This window comes from Abramis brama (assembly GCF_963993115.1).
Source record: "Abramis brama genome assembly, chromosome: 6".
NCBI lineage: Eukaryota > Metazoa > Chordata > Actinopteri > Cypriniformes > Leuciscidae > Abramis > Abramis brama.
In genome coordinates, this window is record NC_139968.1 from 8,117,279 (window position 1) to 8,144,138 (window position 26,860).

The 26,860-nt window shown below is 40.3% G+C and overlaps 2 protein-coding genes across 2 annotated transcripts; one reads left to right on the plus strand and one right to left on the minus strand.

Moving 5' to 3' along the window:
• Positions 1-2,550: 2,550 nt before the first annotated feature.
• nmur1a (neuromedin U receptor 1a) lies at positions 2,551-5,259 on the plus strand (the record flags this gene model as incomplete). The annotated part of the gene is made up of 2 exons (XM_084118455.1): positions 2,551-3,448; positions 4,874-5,259. The coding sequence occupies 2 exons, from the start codon at positions 2,551-2,553 to the stop codon at positions 5,257-5,259; spliced, it is 1,284 nt and encodes a 427-aa protein (XP_083974581.1).
• Positions 5,260-10,178: 4,919 nt separating this feature from the next.
• dynlt2b (dynein light chain Tctex-type 2B) lies at positions 10,179-26,677 on the minus strand (the record flags this gene model as incomplete). Its single annotated transcript, XM_084116754.1, is given in 6 exon segments — positions 10,179-10,393; positions 10,475-10,538; positions 23,980-24,049; positions 26,232-26,365; positions 26,528-26,616; positions 26,618-26,677. Coding segments are annotated over 6 exon segments (465 nt in total). The 3' UTR covers positions 10,179-10,345.
• Between the last annotated feature and the right edge of the window lie 183 nt (positions 26,678-26,860).

The window sequence follows — 26,860 nt, forward strand, 5'->3', positions numbered from 1 at the left end:
AGAAACCTGACTGATCTAGAGAAGATCTGTGTGGAGGAGTGGGCCAAAATCCCTCCTGCAGTGTGTGCAAACCTGGTGAAAAACTACAGGAAACGTTTGACCTCTGTAATTGCAAACAAAGGCTACTGTACCAAATATTAACATTGATTTTCTCAGGTGTTCAAATACTTATTTGCAGCTGTATCATACAAATAAATAGTTAAAAAATCATACATTGTGATTTCTGGATTTTTTTTTTAGATTATGTCTCTCACAGTGGACATGCACCTACGATGACAATTTCAGACCCCTCCATGATTTCTAAGTGGGAGAACTTGCAAAATAGCAGGGTGTTCAAATACTTATTTTCCTCACTGTAAATATCATTTGATCGTATTTACTTGCATATATGTCAGCCTGTTGCAAGGATTGAATTCATGATTGTGTGAATCTGCTGTGTAATGCATACATGTAGTACAAAATAATTATATTGATTGTGCATTTGTGGCGTACTTGAAATGTTGTACTTTTATACGATTTATAGGAAGTACATTTATTTTGATATGTTGACTAACATACTAAAGCACATGTAAAGGACTTGATTATAATTTTAACTGTAGAGTGTTGGTTAATATATATTTTAAGTGTACTTAATTATAACTTTATCATTATAAATGTGTCATTACATATATAAATACATGACATACAAGTTTCAATAGAAAGTATATTTTAGTTTACTATAAATGTTTGTCAGTACATTTGGCAGTACACGTTAACCATATTTCAAAGACAATTACATAAGAAATTACATTTAAAGATGTACTCATGTCCTACTTAAGTGGTTAAAAAAGCACTATTAAGTTCAACTAATTGCATTTAAACTATAATACATTTGTGGTTAAGTGTGTGGAAACATTACATCATCAACTTTCTGTGAAATATTATGCTTTCATCTTTGTATAACCATCACATTGGCTTGGAAAGGAGTATACTAATATAATCCTGCAAGCTGAAACAAAAGGTGTCTCATTCCTCCAACTCGCCAAAGACATCCCTGCCTCTTCTACTAATGGCATGGCTGCTCAACCATGAGATCAGATCCTGCTGGGGAATCAGCAGTCCTTCTCAAATTTAAGCGATTTCCGAGCACTTGCAGCGGTTCACTCTTTCCCATTCACTTCCACCTACATCCATTGGGGACTTTACTGCCGTATTAGAGGTCACATTAGGATATAGCTTCCTTTGCTTCCTTTTTTTCTCCCCTTGATTTAGTTTTGCCCCATTACTTCCAATTCCACTGCTAAAAAGTTTCAATGACGTATCTTTGAAAACCACTAGAAATAGACCTACCATGAGCTTTGACAAACTCTTTTCCATGTATTACGAATTTGGATGAATGCCGCAAATTAAAATGTATTGAATTGAAATGCCACAACATACTAGACCTGTAACGGTCTCGTTCTGTTTCGTTTTTATTCTGTTCCCTGCGCTGCCTTTCCTGAGTTGTGTTTGCTAATTAGTTGGTTTATGATTGGACTATGTTCACCTGTTGTTCATTTAGTCTCCTTGTTACCTTTTTGTACTCATACCCTAAGGGCACATTTACACGACAACGATGTACTAGAAACAGAAATGTTTTTCCTTTGCATTTTTTCGCGTAATGTTGTCAAAACGATCCACGAAAACGACTAAAACGCTGCATTATTCATGACAGGCCAGTAGAACTGAACATGGAATACTGTACATATGCGCATGAGGTCACCATTTTCACAAATTTGCATTTTTGTAGTTTACACTGACGATAACGGTATCACTTTAAAAACGTTGCACTTTGAAACACGTTTTCAAAAGTTGCCGTTGTCTTGTAAATGAACAGTCAAAATGCCTAAAACGCTTTTAGTTGAAAACGGTATCGTTTAAACGGTCCTTAAAAATTTGTTTCCTCTGTTCATTGTTCCATGTCGTTTCAGTTTACATGGTTGTTTTATATTTTATATAAAATATATTTATATAAGATACTCCTAAGTGTTACTTTGAATTTATTATTAAAGAATGAAGTGTTTTTTTTATTTTCTCTAATCGGCGTGCGCTCATTACAGCCACACTTCATTACAAGACCGTATTCTATACCATATTATGTTACGTATATCTCCTCTTTTCTTTCCAAACGAATTTAATAAATTATGGGCAAATTGCAGCCTTTAAAAAATTTTCTCATTTGCCTGCTTGCATGAGTTTTGCATTGCTTCTGGAAGACACAATCAGATTTACCTCGGGGCGTCAATTCTGCTATAATAACATTGACCATTACCGCCTACAGCTTTCCACATGTGCTTAGTGTATGAATCAACTTCCCATTATTTATATGAGAATAAAAAAATAAAAAAACTTAAGCTTTAATATAAAATCTCCCACAGTACCATATTATCTTTCCGTTTCCTTCTGCCTCACTCTCAACTGCTTAAAAAACTCTCAATCTGTTCCCCATCAAAAGGTCCTCAATCTGTCCACTTGCCAAGAAATTTGTTCCTTATCTGATGTCTCCAACCCCTTTCATTCACTAGGTTCAGAATGATTGCCCAACCCAACTGTTCTTTGACGGATTCCTCTGCTTCAAGATGCATCCAAGATCTGCTGTGCAACACCAGTGTTGTGTTGAACCTCACTGAGGTGGAGATGGAAGAGTTTTGCCTCAACCAAGACGAGTATCTGGAGAAACACCTGGGACCTAGACGTTCCCCGGTGTTCCTGCCTGTTTGCATCACCTACCTGCTCATCTTCTTGGTGGGAGCGGTGGGAAACATTCTCACGTGCATTGTTATCGCTCGCAACAAGGTTATGAGGACACCCACCAACTTCTACCTGTTCAGTCTGGCGGTGTCGGACTTGCTGGTGCTTCTCCTGGGAATGCCTTTGGAGCTCTATGAAATGTGGAGTAACTATCCGTTCCTTTTGGGCAAGGGCGGCTGCTACTTCAAGACCTTCCTCTTTGAGACAGTGTGTTTCGCCTCCATCCTCAATGTGACGGCGCTGAGCGTGGAGCGCTACATAGCCGTGGTCCATCCGCTCAGGGCCAAATACGTAGTGACGCGCACTCACGCCAAGCGCGTGATCTTGACCGTGTGGAGCGTGTCTGTGTTGTGCGCCATTCCCAACACCAGCCTCCATGGCATCTCTACCCTCTCTCTTCCCAAAGGGAAAGGAGCAGGAGTCATGCTCACATCCGCCACCTGCATACTGGTCAAACCACGCTGGATGTACAACCTGATCATCCAAATCACCACTGTGCTGTTTTTCCTCCTGCCCATGTTGACCATCAGTGTGCTGTATTTGCTCATCGGCATGCGGCTGAAGCGAGAGAAGATGTTGCAGGTCCTGGAGGCAAAAGCCTGTCTGGGACAAGACAGCTCCTCTAATGTGCGCAGTCAGCAGCAGAAGAAACGTCGCCAGCAGGTCACTAAAATGCTGTGTGAGTAGGCCAGCCGGCCAGTAATTGCATTCTTTTGGATGTAGCTACGGCTGTTTTGAATCATATTACACTTCGAACATATTCTTAACATATGTGATGAGCTCTACTTTGAGTCGTTTTGAAACACATCTTGAGTTTTATGCACTGAATAGACTGCAGTCTCTGCATTCTAATGATATATAATACCACCAAATCATTGTTGACATATAACCATTTAAATAATAGTCATTGTTAATACGTAGGCATTAATACATAACATTTAAGGGTACGACATTTACTTCTTGTACATTTGGGTAGATGCTGAAATGTACAAAATGGACGCTTTGGTGACATTTAAACGTAAACATTATTATTAAGATGTTGTATAATTGCCCTTTAATAGATGAATTTTAGATCGCTAAACCCTACCCCAAACCTAAACATAAGGATACATGCAACTTAATGGACAGAAATGTGTAGGAAAATGACAATGTTAGTAACATATAGCATTTAAATGATATTTTGAGCAGGTAATCCCAATCCTACCTCTAAACCATGTCTGAAAAATATGTAGTTATTAAGAAAAACATAACAGGCAGACAAATTTATTCATTGCAAAATAATTTTTAAATATATTTGCTATATTTTAATCATGGGTTCATGTGAACTGCTGAACTGAGGCAGCTCTGTCACAGCATATTAAAGTCAAACCTTAATCTATAGTATGAATTTTTTACTTACAATCACATTTCTCCACAAACGGTTCTTTGCGACTAACGACTTAAGTGATAGAATACATCACTTTTTTTCTTTTTTAAATGGTTCAAAAGAATTGAACCATTTAAAAAGAATTGTGAGACTTTATTATTCTGTGGCCGAAACAAGATCCCATAATACTGGGTGTTAAATTCAACGGAAAATAAACATAATGTTCAGAACTCCAAACGTCTTGTGCACTATATTAAAATATATTAAATAAATTAAAAGTCTTATCCGCAGCCATAAGATTACTTATATTTAAGTCGCATAAAGCAGGAAAAATGAAAACTGCTGGAAATGTAGGCAAGCAGTAGGAGTGACATTGCATTTGAGATACAATTTGGTTTGGGTGTGTGCTTCCTTCAAGCACTCTTAATCATTTCTATTTTTGTCTGTTATTAACATTAAATTGGATGTCATCACTCTTCAAAGTGAGTGACAATTTCCCCTTTTTATTTTTTATTAAGTCTAAGTCAAAACATACAGGCTGAAACGCTCAATAATATTTAACTTGTTTTGTTCTTAATGAATACAAATAACTATAGGAGTATTATTTTTTATTTTATTTTTTTGCTATTCTGAAATAGTCCATACAAAGTCAGTTGTCAGTTTTTACAATAACAATAAATGTAGAAAATATATATAAAAAGAAATTATTTTTTCTGTAACACAGTATTTTCTCCTCAGTTGTACTAGTGGTCATGTTTGGCATCTGTTGGGCTCCATTCCACACCGATCGTCTCATGTGGAGTTTCATGAAGGCCAGTGAACACATGAAGATTGTCCAGGTCTATGAGTATGTCCATGTCATCTCCGGGGTCTTCTTCTATCTGAGCTCAGCCATTAATCCAATTCTCTACAACCTTATGTCCACCCGCTTCAGGGAGATGTTTAAAGAGGTGATGTGCCACCACAAATGGCATCCCGCCCCAAGGAAATACTCTCTGAGCACGACGAGGGTGACCGTGCGCAGCACTGTGAGTGAAGTCCCACCCTGCAATGGCACCAATACTACTGAAGGAGAAGATTATGATATGGATGGATGCCAGGAGAATAAGACCAACTTTTCCTGAGAAACAAACTTCAACTTGTACATTTTGTACTATATGGCTTGAAGTTGAAATGAACGCTGCAACTTTACTAAAAGTTCAGTAATCATAAATTTACACAGAAATTATACGTAGGTATACAAATGTTTAGGCAACACTGGGCAAAATCAAATTTGGTTTGATTTTCTAACGAAACAAAGAATCTGTGATTCCCTCCCATGTATTCACAGCCAGACTGGAACTCTTTTCTTTGCTAGATTACCAGCACATTTCCCATTAAGTACATACCAAATTATGCAGATTGGCTTGTTTTTACCCTCTGGAAATTGTCTCATTATACCGCCGTTCAGGTCTCTTCACTGTCTGCCAATATCTAACTAACTTAAATTCAACTGTCTCACACGAGTGCATTCCCAAACTCCAAGGTGCAAGTCATTTATGATGTACAAAAACGAGCCACAATGGCTTCCCCGATTGCAAAAACTTCCCTTTATACAGATATTTTGCACCAATTTCCCAGGAAGTGACCATTCTCTTGAATACTTGGGATGGAAACCATGTTGCTGGATGGAAACGGCTACAGTCGCTGTGTTGGTTACAGAATGAATACGTGTTTTTGAACAAAGTGGTTGAGTGAATGATTCAATGAATCACACATAAATACTTGCAGAGAGTTAAAAGTAATGCATAACAATATTGCACGACTCCCTAAAAAAGCAACCAATTGTGTTACTTAGTTACTTTTTATGGCAAGTAATGGGTTATGTTACTTTTGCATTACTTTTTCTCACCTGGGCTGGACTTGCTTGTTTGAAATATAATAACAAAAAAAAGTTATGTTTCTGGCAAATGTAAAAGCCCTTTTCGCACCAAAAGTTAAATGACACAGGAGAAGAAAGTAATAAAATAAAAAAACACACGTGATGTTTATCTTAAGTAATTTTTTCTTATTAGTATGGATGAAATGAATCATCAAAGTTCAGCAGCAAAGACATTGATTAAAAAAGTGAGATTAAATGCATTAAGTATGTTTATCATATTTAACATATTTAATTATAGCAGGTTTGTTGTGTTTCAGTGTTTTTATTCATTCTGAGGAATACTGAACCTGCGCAAGAGAGATGAGTAAATGCATCCCCAACTGTAAATGCATGTACCCAACAAAATTTCTCTCAACATCGGGACATGAGAGCTGTTAGTCATTAAATGGGAAAACAAAGTAACTTGCGTTACTTAAAGGATAATTGACGCCAAAATACAACCTAGGGTCTTTTTGTTAATCTACCTGAGTCAAACTTTCATGTAAAAGCATAATTAGAATGGAAACGCCACTTTTAAGATTGACCGTATTTTCATTTTCGGTCAAATTGCCTTTTGAATGGGAGTGAATGGGGCACTTCTATGATAGCATCAAAAATCACTATTTTTAAAACACTAAGAAGGCCCGACACAACATGAAACTGTGCTGGAAGTATCACCAGGGGCACAATCAAACATCATCAATCAATCACATGTTCGGTGATGTGAGCTGCATTACACGCGGGATTGACATGATGGCTACAACGAAATCTCTAACGTTAATTTAGGTCACGGCTTGTCTTGAAAAACGAAGGCAATTTGACGGTCGTCGTAGGAGAAGTCACACTGCAGGACTGAGAGTCAAATCTTCTGACACTGCCAGAATTTCGTCTGAGGTCAAATTTGATCGCAACGGTCATTAATCGGCTGTCGGTGAACATCAAACTAACGATGAAAGACAGATTTTAACTTAGGATCAGAGGATTCTTTTAGGATTAGCAAAATTTGTCTCAAACGGCCAAATCGCGGCCAAAATCGGACAGTGTGCACCCGGCTTTATTTGAAAAAATTACTCTTAAAAATTAAAAGTAATGCGTAACTTTACTCGTTACTTGAGAAAAGTAATCTTATTACATAACTCACGTTACTTGTAATGCATTACCCTCAACACTGGTCAATTGTTTTGTTCCAGTACGAATCAGCGTTTTGAGAAAATTGGTTGAATGAACGAATAACTCTCTCAAAAGACAGTCACTTGTCGCCATGTGTATTATGTAACCTGCAGAAACTAACTAACTAGCTGTTGGTGAAATTCAGATATACAAAATATCTGACCAAAAAAAAAAAAAAAAATATATATATATATATATATAAGTGAGCTTGCTGATAGTGTTAGTGAAAAAGTCTAAAGTGGCGCAATGTTTGTGATTTCGCAGATGAATATTAGGCTAGCTTTATATTTTAGCCTTTATTGTGCAAAGCCGCATACATAATTCATTCGCCATGTTTGCTGTGCAGTTGCATGACCTAAAATATGACATTTGACAGACACTGAGAACAATTAACATTCATTGACAGGCTAAAGTAAGAGGAATAAGAAAGAAAGCTAATTCATAAGATTAAGTGCATATACTGCAACCCTGAACCATGCACACACGTAATATATGGAAAATGCCAATTCAAACCATAGGTCATATAATTTGTACTATGCATGCTAATTGTGAAATTCACATTTATACATTTACATTTAATACATATATCTACTAAATAAAGAGATTCAAGACAAAACCTTGACAAAATGTAACATTCAGTTTTTGTCATGCACTGTGGAATTGATAATTAAAGCATTTGCCACTGTTTTATCATCATTTTTTAAGCTATCAAAAGTGACTCTTAAATCACAGTCCTGGTCTTATTGTTGATGATTCATCAGTGCACATTATTGTGCACATGAATGTTCATGATAAAATATTTAATGATGAAATGTTTTGTATTTTATGTCTAATGTCCAATGTTGTGTGATATCTCTAACTAAAATCTCAAATGAATTGTATACAGCTAATCTCTTCTTGTGACAAGCTTTGAAAATAAAAAGTATTGGTCTTCAAACCACAGCAGAATGTTTTCATACAGTTTGCTGATAAACAGTAAGACAAACACATCCACAGTAGAATTAATGCTTCCAGCTTCCTTCTATAGGAAAATCCTTGGTAAAATCAGGATAAATGGGAGATGGATAATGGCACAGGTCACTCCAGGGAAAGTAAATGAAGTCTGTGAAGACAATTACATGGGTCATTTCATCCCGGAGAAGTTTATTGAGGAGATGCTAAAAGCCACAAAGCAATATCCTGTCCTCCCACCTGAATAATAACTGTGCTTCAGAAGGTTTATTCATAATTCAGAGTCTCTTCAATCATAATGAGGCACATGGGCTCTGACCTGCAGTAATATCAAAGCCTCTGAGGAAATTTATTATTAAAAGTATATTGTTTCCAATCATAGATGCAGTCGGTGACTCATGATTTATTGTTGGGCAAATAAATCACAGATACCATGATACATACAACACAACAACATCTCAGCATGTTTTAAGCCAAATCTAAGGTATTTTTGTTTTCCACACACTAATGAATGGGTAACTATGGTAACCGGGATTTGTTGTCTGTCAGTTTCCTCTCTTACCAACTGTATCATACTCAAGTCATTCACTGCATCCATATGCCTAATTGTATACTGTATAATAGGCGAAGTATACAGTACACAGTATGTAATATTTTCTGAATTCAGAAGGCGAAAAGTTCCTGGGTGACCTACTACTTCTGCAAGATTCTGAAGTAGCGATATACTATATTCAACATCATTACTAACAGTCACAAAGTAAGTTTCAAACCAAATGTAGTGCCTACCCTACAGTATGCGGTTGTAGATGCATGTGTCTTCAGCGGTTTTAACTTTATTTGTCAACACATCAGCTAACAATGTTTTTTGTTTGGTCTGTTCTGTTTTATTTTTCTGTTCTCTTGTTTTGTTTTATTTTGTTTTGCTTTGTTTTTGTTTGTTCTATGTTTTGCTTTTTTTGTTCTATTGTTTTGTTTCCTTTAGTTTTTTGTGTTTTCTTTTGTTTTGTTCATGTTTTGCTTTGTTTTGTTCTGTATTCATTTGTTTTGTTGTTTTGCTTTGTTTTGTTTGATTTTTCTCTTTTCATTTTGTTCTGTTGTTGTTTTTCTGTTTTGTTCTGTTATGCTTTGTTTTGTTTGATTTTTCTCTTTTCATTTTGTTCTGTTGTTGTTTTTCTGTTTTGTTCTGTTATGCTTTGTTTTTGTTTTCTTTTGTTTTGTTGTTATGTTCTCTTTTGTTTTCTGTTTCGTTTTTCTGTTTTCGTTTGTTCCGTTATGTTTTGTTCTTTTTTCCGATGTTATGTTATGTGTTGTTTTGTTCTGTTTCAATTTTCTCTTTTCGTTTGTTCTGATATGTTATTATGTTATTTGTTCTTGTTATGTTGTTTTGTTTTGTTCTGTACTGTTTTTTTGTTTTCTTTTATGTTATGTTTTGCTTTGTTATGTTTTGCTTTGTCCCTTTTTTGTATTTTACCTCAAGTGATTTTTACTGACATGGCTTTCATAATTAATAATTATAATTTACTATCAATTTTTAAATTGATAATCAATAATTATACATTATACATATTTAACATTACTGTCAATAATATGTATATTAGTATACAACAAATAAATAAATAACTACGTTATCACATACAATTTTCAATATTCGTAACTCATTGTCAATAATAACTATGAATTTATTAACTATTAAAAATTTGCCAATATGTAAAAGAAATTAAGAATCCTTCGATGAGAAACCATCTTTAAAAAAAAAACACAAAATAAAACAGTAATCCTAGCCAGGTCAGAGGTCATTTAGGAATCCTTTCCACAAAGCGATCTCAAGCTACCAAGAGAGGGGAGCATGTGAAATATATATATATATATATATATTTTTTTTTTTTTTTTTTTTTAATGTAATTCACCCTTTCCAGCATGAAACTGGGTCATCTGACTATTGTAACTCTCATAAACAATCAGTAGGGGGAACCTTTCACATTTAACCAATTTGTTATTTTTCATTAAGACGGCATTCAGGAATGGAATTATGTGTCTTTAATCCATAAGAAACAGACAGCATTGCATTAACATTTTCGGCATTCACACAGTAATATCATACAGAGAGGTATTCAGACCAACAAACATGAGTGCGATTGATATTGATATTATCTACAAAATATTCAGTCCTCAGCACATCTTCTGTGTCTTCAGTAATGATACACACCAAATGCAGCGGCCACACAGAACAAGCTGTCCTATTAGAAAAAGAAAGATAAACTAAGTCACATTTCAAAGTCATTTTAATGCAAAGTCAGTAAAAGTAATTCCTCACTTACGTTCATATATAAATCTTGAGCACAGCTGTCAGTGTCTGCATCCCAGAGGCAGCGTGCAGCCATCCTATCAAAACATATTTAGTGAAAAAGATTGACCTTATGCTACAAACACTCGAATTGTATCTCAAAAAAAAAAAATTCTGAATTCTATATACTATAATAATTTGAATATGTAACTGACAACACTGCATTTTTTCCGTCGATGTAATGGGTGATCTTTAAAGTACAGTATGAAAACATCTGGGATAAGGCCTTATTGAAAAGTTCTTGACAAGTTAGACCTGCAAATACATTCAGATGCCCTGCGATATTGGTTATCTTACGAGAGGTTCTCTCGTATTGCGTAAGTAAGCTTACGCTACGGGTAAAGTCATCTTTTCTCGAGATATGAAGCCAAAAATTATCCTTAATTTTGTATTTATTGTCAACGCAGTGCAGCGGCTAGCAGAGCTAGAGCGGGCTATCTTACGCGCTCATTGGCTGCCGCGCGGCAACTGCTTTAGCCTACCAGTGAGCCCGGCGTGACGTCGCGCCCTCACGCGTCACAGCCCGCCAGAATGGGAGGTGGCTTAGCGTATAAAAGGAGGGCTCGGAGGCTAAATCTCTGATTTCAGTATCTTCAGCGAAGCTCTTCGCATCGCTGCACTCTGAGAGAAGCTGCCGCCGTCGAATCCAGCGCCAGCAAGCTTAGGACAGCGCCTGAGGAAGCCGGACGAGTCTTCGCCGCCTTCAGCCTGCCGTGCCTGCTTCGCTATCCGGCGACATATCCTTTTACATGCTGTGTGTGTTCGCCACTGCGACACACACTCTCGCTTCTAAAAGAGAAATTTCCAACGAGGTGTTGTTTCAAATGCCTCGCACCACTCCCCGCTCTCTCTCTCCCTCTGTTCGAGCCGCGCAAAATGCGCCGTTCACAAGGTATGTCAGAGATGCGGACGATTACGGGGCTCGCTCTCTCCCTCTGTTCGAGCCGCGCAAACCGTGCCGCTCACAAGGGATCGCAGAAGCGTACGGTCACGGGGCTAGTTTTTCTTTACGTTACAAGAAAGCTACCCCCCCCCGCGCCTGTCACTTACCGGCGAAAGGAGGAGAGAGAGTGTTTGTAGCCCCGCTGAGGCCGGGCCAATCTCCAATTCTCACACATTTCTCAGTCCCCTCTAAGTTCAGACGGCTGGAAATATTAATATTGCAGTAACGGGCCTGTTATAATACGCGCACGTCTGCAAGCTAACGCCGACACGAAACATGACTACGCACTCTCATATGCTTGCGCGAACCAATAGCCTATGTATTCTTCCCCTGTGGCTCAATGGCGGAATATCAGGCTTTCGCGCCAGAGACCCGTGTTCGATTCCGGCTCTGGCGGCAAAATTTTTTATGCTGTTCGCTGATCCGAGCTCGCGGCCAGCTTCTCACATGCAGAAAGTGAACCCGCCCCTCGCACCCTCCCGCTATGATGGTGCTCGAGTAATTATGAGAGTCTAAACATATGAGCCTTCAAAGCATTTCGCGCTGTCAGTCACCTAAGAAGGCGACTGCAGATGTGTATTTTGCAGCCGATGAGTCAGTTACACAACTCGCTCGCCTGCACACAAACGCCGTTCGTACAGCGACCCAGAGAAATCTGGAAAAGAGTGTTAATTCTGGTTATTCGGCTCACGCCGACGGTGTTTGAGTGTAGAAAATGTGCCCACAGCCCAGTGCTCACCCCTACACACAAGCAAGATCTCCCCTGTGTCGCTCACAGCTCGCGTGAACCAATAGCCTATGTAATCTTCCCCTGTGGCTCAGTGGCGGAATATCAGGCTTTCACGCCAGAGACCCGTGTTCGATTCCGGCTCTGGCGGCAAAAAAAAAAAATAATTATGCTGTTCGCTGATCCGAGCTCGCGGCCAGCTTCTCACATGCAGAAAGTGAACCCGCCCCTCGCACTATGATGGTGCTCGAGTGTCAAATGTAGGAAATGTGCCCACGATCCAGTGCCCACACCTACACATTGCCCGCTCTGTCTAACTATCTCGGGGAGCAGATCGCATAAAACTCCCCGCCACCGGCCATGTTGTGAATGTAAGCCCTGTGTCCGCCTACGAGCGCTCACACTTGCTAGTAAACACATTGACGCCCACGCCGCTTTCGCGCCGCGGGCTCTTTGCTGCAAAATATTCTCCGTCCCAAGGGACCGAGTTATTGGGCACTGCCCAGCCGGTTGTCGCTATCAGCGAGCTCCCGTTCCCCAGCATCAACAGCGTGCGCACCGCGCAAGCGCCTCCGTTACGAGTCCCCTGTCCCGCTCAGTACAGCGGACGGGACCCAGAGGCTATTTGACCCCTAGCCATGAGTGCAAAAGCATGGGAGGCTATCTCGGCTGTGTCGAAATGGGTGCTGGACACTGTAATACGGGGCTATTCGCTACAGTTCGCTCGCCGTCCCCCGCGCTTTCTAGCACGGACCGAGACGAGAGTGAATACCGAAGCAGCCCATCTGCTTCATGCAGAGATAGCGAAACTATTACGCAAAGGGGCGATAGAACGAGTTCACCCTTCCCTGACCGAGGCGGGCTTTTTACAGCCGTTATTTCCTCGTTCCCAAGAAGGACGGAGCTCTCAGACCTATATTAGATCTGAGATATTTGAACAAAGCTCTCGTGAGACAGCCGTTCAAAATGCTTACGACCAGACAAATCCTTGCGCAAATCCGCCCGAGGGACTGGTTTATTTCTCTCGATCTGAAAGACGCATACTTTCAGATTCAGATTATTCCCCGTCACAGGCCATTCTTGAGATTCGCCTTCGACGGCCAGGTATATCAATACACCGTCCTTCCGTTTGGCCTGTCTCTAGCACCCCGTACGTTTACGAAGTGCATGGACTCGGCCCTTGCTCCCCTGAGAACACAAGGGATGCGAATTCTGAACTATTTGGACGACTGGCTCATGCTAGCGCAGTCAGAGGAGGAACTCATTTCCCACAGACTAGCGCTTCTCAGTCACCTGGAAAGCTTGGGTCTTTCGGTGAACTGGGCCAAGAGCTCATTAATCCCCAGCCAATCAATCTCCTTCCTGGGAATAGAACTGGACTCGGTGGCTATGACGGCCAGACTGTCAACACAGTGCGCGCGCCGTGTTCGACACCTCGTCGCGTCCTTTCAGAAAGGCAGGTGCTTCCCCCTGAAAGCATTTCAGAAGTTGTTGGGCCACATGGCATCAGCTGCAGCAGTTCTGCAGCTGGGCTTACTGTGAATGCGCCCGCTCCAGCGCTGGCTGAGAGCGAGAGTGCCCCGCGGAGCGTGAATTGCCGGCTGCTCGCGAGTCAGTGTGACTCAGGGCTGTGTCTCAGCCCTGCAGCCCTGGCTGGCAGCCGAATGGTACCAACGGGGAGTTAAGATGGAAGTCATCTCACACCGAAAAGCGATCTCGACAGACGCCTCCAACCTGGGTTGGGGGGCGCTTAACGAGGGCAGACCGGTCTATGGCCTTTGGTCAGATCAGGAGAAAAGCCTTCATATAAACTGTCTGGAGATGCTTGCGGTCGAAAATGCATTGAAACATTTTCTCCCATACCTGCAAGGACACCACGTGCTAGTCCGTACGGACAACATGTCAGTGGTGGCTTATGTGAACCATCAGGGCGGAATCAGATCCAGAATCCTCTGCGCTCTGGCAGAACGCCTCCTGGTCTGGGCGCAGGGCTCACTGCGCTCGCTGAGAGCCGCGCATGTGCCCGGCCGCCTGATCGACGGCCCGGACAGACTGTCCAGGGACAACGTTCCACCCGGGGGAATGGGTTCTACACCGCCAAACAGTCCAGCTGCTGTGGCGCCGTTTTGGCAGAGCAGAAGTCGACCTCTTCGCCACGAGCGACAACGCTCAGTGCCAGAGGTTCTTCTCGAAGAACAAGGACGCGCTGGCCCAAGTCTGGCCCAGCGTCCCGTTGTACGCTTTTCCCCCGGTCTCGATGCTACCACAGGTGATAGCGAAGATCAGGGAGACGTGCCGTGCAGTGCTCCTTATAGCCCCGCACTGGGAAAATCAGTCTAGGTTCCCGGAGCTGATGCGGCTGGCAGACACAGCCCCATGGCCAATCCCGGTGAGGAGAGATCTTCTCTCCCAAGCCCGAGGTTCAATTCTGCATCCCCATCCGGAGCGATGGTCTCTGCATGCGTGGGGAATCAACGGATACTCGTTGATTTGCCAGAAGGGGTCGTTAACACGATCGCGCAGTCCAGAGGTGGCTCTACGCGTCTAAATGGTCTGTGTTTAACAAATGGTGCGCGGGAAAAAATCTAAACCCTCAGTCTTTTGGGGTTCCACGGGTTTTGGGCTTCCTTCAAGAGCTACTAGACGCGGACAGGTCCCCCTCCACGCTCAAGGTCTATGTTGCGGCTATTGCAGCGTTCGCCGACTCGGCGCACGGCCACGCATTGGGAAGGAATGAACTCATTACCCGCTTCCTCCGAGGAGCCAGGAGGTTAAATCCTCCGCGGCCCCCCTCGGTCCCTATCTGGGATTTGTCTTTGGTCCTAGAGGCCCTAAAAGCTCATCCCTTTGAACCTTTGAACTCTGTGGAGCTGAAATACCTTACGTTCAAAACCGTTTTTCTGATAGCTCTGGCTTCAGTGAAACGCGTGGGTGACTTACACGCGCTATCTGTTTGGACCTAATGACTCCCTAGTCATTCTCAAACCGAAGCACGGCTATGTCCCCAAGGTGTTGGGCACTCCTTCAGAGCACAGGTCATTTCCCTCTCAGCCCTGCCGACTTCTGGCAGTGAGGCTGATAGTAACCTCTTGATCGAACCAAATAAAACATCAATAAACATCACACAAAATTAATTATCTGCTAAGCTTAAAACATTAGTGGGTCCACATCTTCCTCCAGATGTGTTGATCATCTCGTTGCCCCATGGACATTCCATCTTCACCAGGGTGATTCTTTGCGAACCGTTGCAATGGGCTTTCCCTTGTTGGCAAGGGAGGTACGTTAAACTAGCACGTCCTTGATCCCCCAATTGACGCTGTGCGTTGTCATTGGTGTGTGGGGTTGCCCAGGCTGGTTGGTGTAGTTTAAGTCGAGATGCTTGGACGGAGGTGTCACCGCAACCCAGATGGGACCTTGTTTGTGGAGTGAACCACAAGAACAACCTGTGAATGGAGACCTTAAGTATTTTTGTTAATGACAACATGTATCATGTCACCTGCTCGTCTGGCCGGTCGTCCTTTTTTGATGAGACCTGTAAAATTTCATGTTAAACAGTAACAAGACAATATTTTATACATTTGGAACAGAATCAGTTCTGTTCGATGAGATCCGTCATGACATCCTGTAAAAAGTAAAAAGTTAAATATGGGGTGGACAGGGCAAGCTTGCTTGCTCTCTGCCTTCCCAAAGTTATACGCTGCACAGGTGTGGCATTGTTTATTTCTGCCATAACAATAAACCCAGACCAGGATAGTTCATCATCCATGGTCGTTGTTTTGTTGGGTATAGTTTAACCTGTGGGTCATATTTTATAAATTTAGATACAGCTGTTTTGATTGACATAATTTATTTGTCTTTGTGTTTCTCAGAACACCATATTTCACACACTCACTTTCACACACTTTCACACACCCCTCTCTGGCCAGAGATTCATACATTCTTGTCTGCCATAGCAGTTTATGAACTGAATGGGAAACATATAAGTTCGACGACGACAGAAACTATTCCCCTTGCAACAGTGTCTGAACGTTAGGATATCAATTTTCAATTGTCCGATGTAGTCGCCATGTGTTTGAGTTTGCACAGTGAACGTAAACCTAACTTTTTTTAAAAATCAAATAGATTAAACACTTTTATTAATAATAACCGTATAGACCTACAATTGCAGTTGAGAGAATCAGTTTTAATTTCTCAAATGCAATTTGTCATTCTTTGCACAATTTACATTTTTCAAACTTTTTGTTGTTGCATGCTATTTAAAAGAAGATTTAGACATCTTCAAACAATCTTTGATCCATGGACAAAAAGAAAATAACATTTATATCTTCGTACCCATGATGATGACAGCATGTGATTTCAAAAGTTTAGAATTAGAAAACATTGTTTCTATTGAATCTAGAAAATTACCTTTAAATGAAATGGAGTGACCAATATTTTTGCTTTTCTAGTCATAATTTCTCTTTAGACGCCTTGTGGCCTATATTGTATTTTTTATTTCCATAGAACCTATAAATGCTTTTACATAACTCTCACTGCCATATCCAGTTTTAACTGAATGTGAACTTCCGCTATTGAACTTCCTGCAGAAGGGCTGTTACTGACTGGTACTGACTGGTACCTTTTGAAAGCAGATTCAAAGAGTTAGTTTAAACAGAGAAGAATGACGAATTGCTGAAACCAGTTAAATAATAACTAAATTTGAAACGGTCTCTGTAGTGATCATTGAAAATGCAGCACCTAGTCCACAAGGCTGATTGTCTTTCTGTATGGATTGTCATTCAGTTGAACTTCAGGCTGATACATTGGACCGTTAGGCTGTGATGGCACTCTCCTTGGTCTGGCTTTTGATCCATCCTGCCACAAAATGTCATAATGCATGGCAAAATTGTCTTTTGGAAAAGTCTCAAGTGAATTGTCACCTTTGCACTGTCTCAGTCTCCCCATGCTGACCCCTCTCAGAAGTGTCAACTTCCTCTTTCAGGAGGGCAGCTGCAGGCCCCACTTCCTCTTTTATTTTTTCTGCAGTCATCCCACTTTTCAAGGCAGCTGTCTGAAATCTTGAACACTCAGAGAACCGCAAAAATCAAATTAAACAGCTTAATTTCCAAAAGTCTCTTCTGGTTTATAACACAGCAATTCCTCAATTTATTAAAAAGCTTACGGTACGTTCACACGGGTCGTCAGCGTCAACGCTTGACGGAAGGCGTGGCTGAAGTTTGGCACTGACGCCATGGTCATAGCAGCGTCAGCCAATGAAATTAGACAGGAACTCAACAACAAGCTTCATTGTCATTCAATGGTCATAAAGGACCGGGTGATTGCCCACCGCAATAATTAGTTTCTCCTCCATTTTAAAATTGATCCTCAGTTTGCTGCTCTTGAACAGGATGAACGTGATTGGCTGCCGCCTGGCTACTGTATTTGCATAGAGCGATCTGATTGGCTGACGCTTCCGTCGGCGGCGCTTCACTGGCGTTGCTCGCGGCAGAAGTTGAAAAATTCTCAACTTCTGCCGCGAGCAACGCCAGTGAAGCGCCGCCGACGGATCCACAATTCTTTTCGGCAACGCTTGACGTCACCCATTCAAAGTCAATGGGAAGCGTTGACGCTGACGCCCCGTGTGAACGTACCGTAACCGTAAGGAGAAACTAATTATTGCGGTGGGCAATCACCCGGTCCTTTATGACCATTGAATGACAATGAAGCTTGTTGTTGAGTTCCTGTCTAATTTCATTGGCTGACGCTGCTATGACCATGGCGTCAGTGCCAAACTTCAGCCACGCCTTCCGTCAAGCATTGACGCTGACGACCCGTGTGAACGTACCGTTAGTCCTTCATTGCGGAAAAAAGCAAGCACTTCTTCATTGCAAAGACGCAGGAAAAAGCAGAAAAACTCCTCTAATTATAACACAGTGCATAATGTAAACGAAAAGAATTCTTTGTCTTTTCTCTTTTTTCACAAGAAACCAAAATAAAATGACTGTAATATGTCTGTTATGTGCTTGTTCAAATCACAATTTCTATTTAAAGTTGGTCACCCAATCTCATTATCATACTATGCACAAAAATTATCTTAGTTAAACATAAACCATTGACTCTCAGGTTCTCCGCAATGGATCAGTTTTTTCACACTGTCTCCCACAAGGGATAACGGGATACAAATTCTAGACACCTTCATATAGAAAGTATAATATTTAAACACGTGCAGTTAATATCTTATTATTTTTTCATTTCTTTAAGAGCACCTATTGCTCGGTTTTATATATCTCATATACATTAATAAATCAAAGTCTAACTCATAAAAGTTTCTTCATTACTCAAAATTTTCTAATTATCACAGAATGCATATTCCCATTATTATGATTTATAATTTTAACAATTTCTAAATTGATTTCAAAATGTAAAAATTCATAAATCTCAGGATAACAATATTCTATTTATCTTGTTTCCACATTTCTTTCTTTATCTTTCTTTAATTCAATCAAAATCAAAGTCTTTTTCAAACAAAATTTCTAACAAAAAGCAAGTTCCATTACTACAGCATCTCAGGGTATTTTCCCCTCCTGGATCTGGTTTCCAGCATGACTAGTTGCTATTTGCAGAACAAAGTTTCATTGACAGCTTTCTAGGCGCACTCTCAAAAACAACAAATAAAATACTCAACATATACTAATTTGGTTGAATTTAACCATAATCATTCATTGCCCTTAATAGCAAAGGTAAAAACATATCTTTTTTTTTCTCTTTAAATCCTTAAATCTGATTACCAGTTTTCTTCAAATTTCACTTAACAGAATAGCCAATTTTTAATTAAACCTTTTAATTAATTTAGAAGCATTTTAAAGGAAAATTGTCAGGTCTGTTGTCCTACCTTAATACTTAAGTCCTTTTAGCCCGTCTGGAATGGTCCCTCTGTCGAACAGGGTTCTGCAGTCTGGCAGAGTGAAGACAACGTGGTTCCTCGCTCCCTGTCCATCCGACAGAGGGAGATTCCGAGGACTCCTGGATGGCCCGCCAAAATGTGGTGGAATTTTTTTCTCTAAACCTAACTATCTGGGGTGTCTCCAAATGGACACCCAACTCTGTACCTGGCTCTATTTATTGGGTTTCGTCCCCGACGTCCCCACTCTATAGATCACCTGTAACTAACTACCTGGCTCTATTTATTGGGTTTCGTCCCCGACGTCCCCACTCTATAGATCACCTGTAACTAACTACCTGACTCTATCTATTGGGTCTCGTCCCCGACGTCCCCACTCTATAGATCACCTGTAACTAACTACCTGACTCTATCTATTGGGTCTCGTCCCCGACGTCCCCACTCTATAGATCACCTGTAACTAACTACCTGGCTCTATCTATTGGGTCTCGTCCCCGACTAGGGATGGGAACCGAGAACCGGTTCTTCTTCAGAACCGGTGCCCAGTGAATCGATTCCTTGGAACCGTTAGTATGCCTGCTTAACGATTCCGCTTATCGGTTCCGCTCGTTCAAATGTGACACGACGTCACACACGTGCTGCGTTGTTTTGGTTCAGAACGTAGCAAACACTATGAGCAAACATGGCATAGAGGCAGAAGCGCTCTGACCGCGTCCTAACTACATGCGACGCGACGGCGCGACACGCGATAAAAAGTATAATTTTCCATGTTAATCAAAGTTTAACCAGCCGCGACACGCGACGATTCTATTTGAAACGAATCCTATTTTACTGCGACGTCGCGCTGGAACAACAATCTCAAAGTGTGGCTATGATAATATCAGGTACTATTTTTGTGCTTTATTTAATGTTAAAAGCGTGTATAATGTGACTGAATATCATTTAGTGCTCCCAGCTTTGTAGCTGTAAAAACAACAATGGATAAGTCACATCAGATCTTGAAATTAAACAAATGGAAACAAAAACGTTCAAAATGTGAAGAAAACCTGTGTATTATTTGACAAAGATTGTTTTAGTAACTCAATAGCCTAATCCAAATGAGCACTGTTAATATTCCAAAAGACACAAGCTCTTCCTAAACTGTTTTCAGTCTGTGTTTTTAGTTTTTATGGCACATAAATGGCAGTTTTATTTATTTTTTTGTCCGGACCAATGAATGTGAAAATTGTCAATTTCCTAATCCTAAGGCACTCTTCTTGATAATCTTTCAAGGCACACACTAGTGTGCCATGGCATACTGGTTGAGAAACACTGCCCTAGACTATAGGTCCCTGGACTTTACTTTGAGAAGTAGCTCACCTACTTTTAGGTTTGTTCTGAGGTTGCTACACATAATTTGTGTATACTCTGTGCTGTGTCTTCTGATCAGATATTAAAGCGAGTTAATACAAACAAATTTGTACTTATTCCCTCACCCAATAAGAATCGATAAGAGAATCGATAAGGAATCGGATCGATAAGCAATATCGATAATGGAATCGGAATCGTTAAATTCTTATCAATTCCCATCCCTATCCCCGACGTCCCCACTCCCACAGTTCACCTGCTATTCTGACTCGTTTTTCCTAAACCTAGTTTTCTAAACTAGCTTCCTACCTAAACTAGCTTCCTACCTAAACTAGCTTCCTGCGCAGGAATAAATCGACAAACAGGCCTGCAATTGTCCTTTAAATGCTTTAATCACGGCCGGGAGAGTTTCTCGAGCAGTTCTCAAAGAAATCTCTCCCAAGAAGCAAGGCCGGAGGATCTCAGACAAATTCCATTGAGAATCCCCCCGAAAAATACATATACCACAGTTTTTATAGTATAGAGGTATGGCATAAATTTCAGGCTGCATTACATAATTTCCCCACTATTTGATTGGTTCTTCATATGCAAACCCCTCTGTTACTAGGTAAAGCAAACTCTGATCTTGTGATTACTTATCACAAGGTTTTAATGATGACTTCATTTGTTCTAACAGACTGTCTAGTTTAACTTCCCAAAACTATGTTATTTTTACCCATAGACACATACTCAAAGTCACAAGTTTTTCCCCAAAGAGTTTGGAAACATTAAAAGCATATGAATGTTGTTCCTGCAAGAAAAACAAATGTTAGTTGATTAATTTAAGTTAAATTGGGTCCAAGTAAAAATTTAAGTTAAGTAAAATCCACCACACCTCCTTTGCCCCGTTAGGGCTTTGAGGTGTTACGTCACGCGCTCCGCCGCTTTCAGGCGCTCGGAGCAGCTTTTTATTTCGTTTGGAGGGCGCACCAAGGGTCTCGCCGCCTCGAAACACAGTCTGTCCAGATGGATAGTGGACGCTATTGCAGCAGCTTATGCGTCCAAACACCTGCAGTGCCCTTTGGGCATCCGGGCTCATTCCACCAGAGGCATGGCCTCATCGTGGGCGTGGTCCAGTGGAATTTCCATTCATGACATTTGTACAGCGGCAGGCTGGGCCTCCCCGTCTACATTTGTTAGGTTCTATAACCTGGAAGTTCCCGCCCTGCAGGCTAAACTTCTATCTGTCTAAGTCGTGTGTATGCCCTGCTCAGACTTCTGCGCGCAGGCCAGTTACTCGATTTAGCTCTTCTGGTTGAGCTGCACCAATAAGGGTTGTGTCAGTAGATGTGTAGACCGGCAGTGCCGCTCTACTTCCCCTAATGTGTGCTTATGAACATGTGTTGGCCCGCTCTGCTGGCCACCTATTTTCCCACCTTTCAGTGCTCCTCGGGCTTCCCCGGGAGTTATGTGTGGATGCTAGGCGCGCACGGCGTGGACAAAGAGTTCCCGTAGCATAAGCTTACTTACGCAATACGAGAGAGCCTCTCGTAAGAGAACGTTACTGGTTACTGAACGTAACCTCGGTTCTCTCTAGAAGAGGGAACGAGTATTGCGTAACCTGCCGTGCTCACGCCACGAGCTCATGTCGCTTCAGTCGACGGAAACCAGAGATTTAGCCTCCGAGCCCTCCTTTTATACGCTAAGCCACCTCCCATTCTGGCGGGCTGTGACGCGTGAGGGCGCGCGCGCCCGTCACGCCGGGCTCACTGGTAGGCTAAAGCAGTTGCCGCGCGGCAGCCAATGAGCGCGCAAGATAGCCCGCTCTAGCTCTGCTAGCCGCTGCAGGGCGTTGACAATAAATACAAAATTAAGGATAATTTTTGGCTTCATATCTCGAGAAAAGATGACTTTACCCGTAGCGTAAGCTTACTTACGCAATACTCGTTCCCTCTTCTAGAGAGAACCGAGTAGAGCCCGACCGATATATCGGCGGGCCGATATTATCGGCCGATATAAGGCATTTTCCTAACTATCGGTATCGGCATTTATAATGGCCGATAAATTAATATTTAAAAAAATGCAGCGATGCAGTGATTTATGTAAGGATGGCGCTGGCGCTGCTAATAAAGCACCTAAAAGCTGTCACAAAGAACTGGCAAAAGTGGCAAAAAAATAACGGCTGCGTCCGGTGTAGACACAGTGTTAAAGCTCATTCTGCTAGTTACAACATCAAGCAATATTCCAATAATGTATGTAATTATAACACTTTATATAGTGCCATTTTGCATTAAGAGTAGCCAGATGGACACGCGAGACGCGACACGTTCAGAATTAATACACTTTTAGTAAACTACAGAACAGCGCGAGCGGGAAGCGGCGCACCTCACGCGGGCAGAGAACGGACACTGCATTAGTGATATAAAACACACACACACAGGTCTGTTAAATTAAGCAATACTTTTAAGGTAGTCTAATATTTTTCTGACTAACAAAATTACTGACACAGTAAAGGGTAGATTTAAATAAAGAAAAACGAAATTTAAATAAAGAAAAACGAAATTTAAATAAAGAAATTAAGCGAAATTTAAATAAAGAAAAACGAAATTTAAATAAAGAAAAACGAAATTTAAATAAAGAAAAACGAAATTAAGTTAAATTAAAAAGGAGATTCATTTAGATTGATAATAACGGGTAAAAAGGCTAATACATTTTGTTTCTATTATTCTATTTTCCACAATGTCAAAGCAACACAGCTTAATCCAAAACACAAGCTCAGACATGCACTTCGTCCATACAAACTCCGCTGTTCTGCGGTCTAGCCAGAGAACACTCCCGTTGCTGGAACACTTGCGCGTCGGTTCTATTTCTAGCTTGCATGCGTTTTCCGCGTGGCTCGAGCCGCGCCTGAGAGACGCGTGTCTCACGCAGGCAGTGTGCAAACTCCAACCTGTTAACATGGGAGCCGAAATAAAAATGGCCATGCCACGCAGTCAGTGTGTCGCCGGCCTTATTCAAGCGCGAATGAGAACCGTTTCGCGGGGGATCCCAGATGTAAAAAAAAAAAATAAAAAAAAGAATATTCGAATGTCAAATTTTCAAATCAAATATCAACCCACCAAACGAATATTCAAATATTCGGGTCCAGCCCTATAGCCTAGTTTCACGTTTAGTACATTTTGCTTACTACTTATTTAAAATAGTATAAAACTACTGTACATATGTAATTATAAACGTTTTCATTATGATATTATTAATTTTACTTTACTAAAAAGATCTGAGTTCTTCAAAAATCCATATCGGTCGGGCTCTAGAACCGAGGTTACGTTCAGTAACCAGTAACGTTTCATAACATGAGACCACAATGAGTCAGATTATACCTTACTCGATGTGGGTGTCCTAGAAAGATCAGTATCCTCAGTAGAAACCTCATCTAAGTGGCAAACAACCCAAAGGTCACAGCTAAACATCTGAGGACAATGACATGTCTTGTGTGTGGTTGTGGGTCTATACCGTATGAAGAACGCAGAACGAGTGCTCGGTTTGCTAAAGACCATCCTGTTTTCACAATTCATTCGTTTTCCTAAGAAGCATTACACTTACTTGACTCCCTCTCCACGCTGCTCTCCAATAACCACCTGCACGATGAGCTTGTATTTGTCAAAGCCCACATCTGAAAAGAGCACAAATATCATCACTCTATGCTTATAATATACTCTATACTCAAAGTGTCAAACAAATTCAACATTTCTAGCCAAAAACATACTTTAACATACAAATACTCAATATTGGCATCTCTATTTGTTTTTTTACAAAAAAAAACATCAAATACTGGTGCCAATAAAACTCTGGAAAACAGGTATTGTGAAAATTGAAATAGTACAATTAATCTTGTAAACAAAACCCAGCTAACAGGGAACAGTCTCAAGAAGTTTGGCTAACATTTTGGCAAAGTTTTCTCAAAGTTATGAACAAACATTTTTCCATTAACGTTAGAAGAATGTTTGTTCACAGCGATCTGGCATTTAATAATGTTCATAAAACGTGAGCACAGAAACATTATTTATATATTGTTAATTGAAAACGTTTAGGTTGAACGTGTTTTAGTTTGTCAAATGTTGCTATTTGTTTCAGAATGATCAGAGAACATTCAAAAGTAACGTTCCCAAAATGTTTGTAAAATTATAAAATGTATTATTTTTTTATTTTTTAGTTACGTTTTGAACGTTCAGTATGCAGAAATCTAACTTCCCAGTTAACACAGAACGTTCCCGTTTGGTTATTTTTGGGGGAACCAAATAAGCTAAATAACTTTAAATAACTAACTGGGAAGTGGGTATAGGCCTAACTTACCCTCCTGAGACCCAGAAAGAAAAAAGCCATTTTTTTTCATGTCATCACATTGTTTAGAGCAAAAATAATATTTTATTCATACGTTATGCTATGTCCTCTGTAATGGACATCAGGACTCAGTTGTTTAAAAAATAAAATGACATGAAATTATATGTATACGCAAAAACAATGGGATTTTTTTTTTTTCAATCACCAATACATTTTGGGGTTTCAGGATTTTTTTAACCAAAATTTGTATAAAGATGATTCTCAACTATGTTATGAAAGATATAACGGAATGAACTGATGCACCATTTTACTTTATGCAATATGTGGGTAAAATGGACGTAAATTAATATTCCAATTCAATGCAATGTATCTATACACTGTATCTAATTTGCACATTAATGTGTTCTTGGAGCAACATTTAAGTTTAATAATTGGAGTAATAATTTACGGAAGCGTATTGCATTCACTTGAGGAAAAATAATCTACTCTGTTTTTCTGAATTAACGAGTTAATTATCTCAGAATTACGAGATAATTTTTCATGAATAAAAAGTTTTTGCTCTGTTTTTCTGAATTAATGACTTAATTATCTCAAAATTATGAGATAATTTTTCATACAAAATATTTGCTCTGTTTTTCTGAATTAATGACTTAATTATCTCGTAATTCTGAGATAATTAAGTCATTAATTCAGAAAAACAGAGCAAAAACTTTTTATTCATGAAAAATTATCTCGTAATTCTGAGATAATTAACTTGTTAATTCAGAAAAACAGAGTAGATTATTTTCCCTCAAGTGAATGCAATACGCTTCCGTAATAATTGGCAACATTTTAATAATAATATATTTCATAGGAATATTGATGTATAATTTATTTCCATATTCACTTGTTGTGTCTCCCAAAATGTCTTATAAACATGATTTAAGTCCTGATGTCATCTACAGTGGACATGTATGAAATCAACGCCCTGTTCTGGAACAGAAAATCATTTTTTTATTTGAAACCCCATAACGTTTTCCTGAGATGTTGGTTTATGAAATACAATTTGAAAAGCAGTCCGATTTAAATTATAATTACAATATATTATCATATTTTCTACATTTGATCACTAAATTAATGTCAGACATTTTTAAAGACCGAGGAGAAGTTGTTTCCATGGTGAAGCCTCCAAACATTTGGTGTCTCTGAAAAGCCCTGAATGTGCTCTTTACAGGACACCCAGGCTGTGACATGTATGATGTCAGAGAAATTCACTAAAATATAATGTCCACTACAGTGGATAAAAGTCTATTCCTGGGTCCCAGGAGGAGATTCATTTAATTCGCGAAAAAAAATTATGACATCAACCCGTTTTTAAACACAATAAACGGCCTTTTCCCCTGTTATAAAACGATTTCGTACCTGAGTAAAGTACATTTCCGCCGTTAATATTACTCAAGCACTGCAATGGAGTAAAGTTACTCTAGTATTAAATCCCTGTCAGCACGAAACCGACCAGTATCGGCGCCTCTTACCTCTCAGCTTGTTTTTAATCGAGTCTGCTAAAGATCTTGATAAAGTGGGAACCTCGTCAGGATTATACTGCACTCCATACAGCTGTTCCCTGAGGATTTCTCTGATGCACTCTTTTGCCACCCCTACCTTGAACCTACGACAGGAAAAAACGGTATTTGGATCAAGGTTAGCAAGTTAATACTCCATAAATGCATTTTAGAGCTGTGCGTGTCCTGTTATAATTAATGTTAAGCTTAGCTAGCTGCCATTTTAACCGGCTAAGTAAGCGTTGAAAAGGAACAGCAGTTCATCTTACTTGTCTTTATAATTCGGTCTAATGAGATACGTGTTAGCTCCGGCATCCATGAATGAAAAACTTAGAGCTACACCGCGTACATACGTTTGGTGTGCAACCGTACTTTCGCTTTACTGCTTTACCGTCGTTGTCATAACAACTCGGTTTCATCCGGGGAACGAGCTAACGTCATGACGTCACGCACATGAACGGGTGCGTTCGGTCTAAACCTGGAAACGTGCTCAGCGTGTTCGACAGAGGCTTACATTCGCGTTGTCTTAAGTACGATTTCTGGAAAAACATAATCCTAAATGAATTCATATTGAGTGTGGAAGACATAATACATTAGTTAAA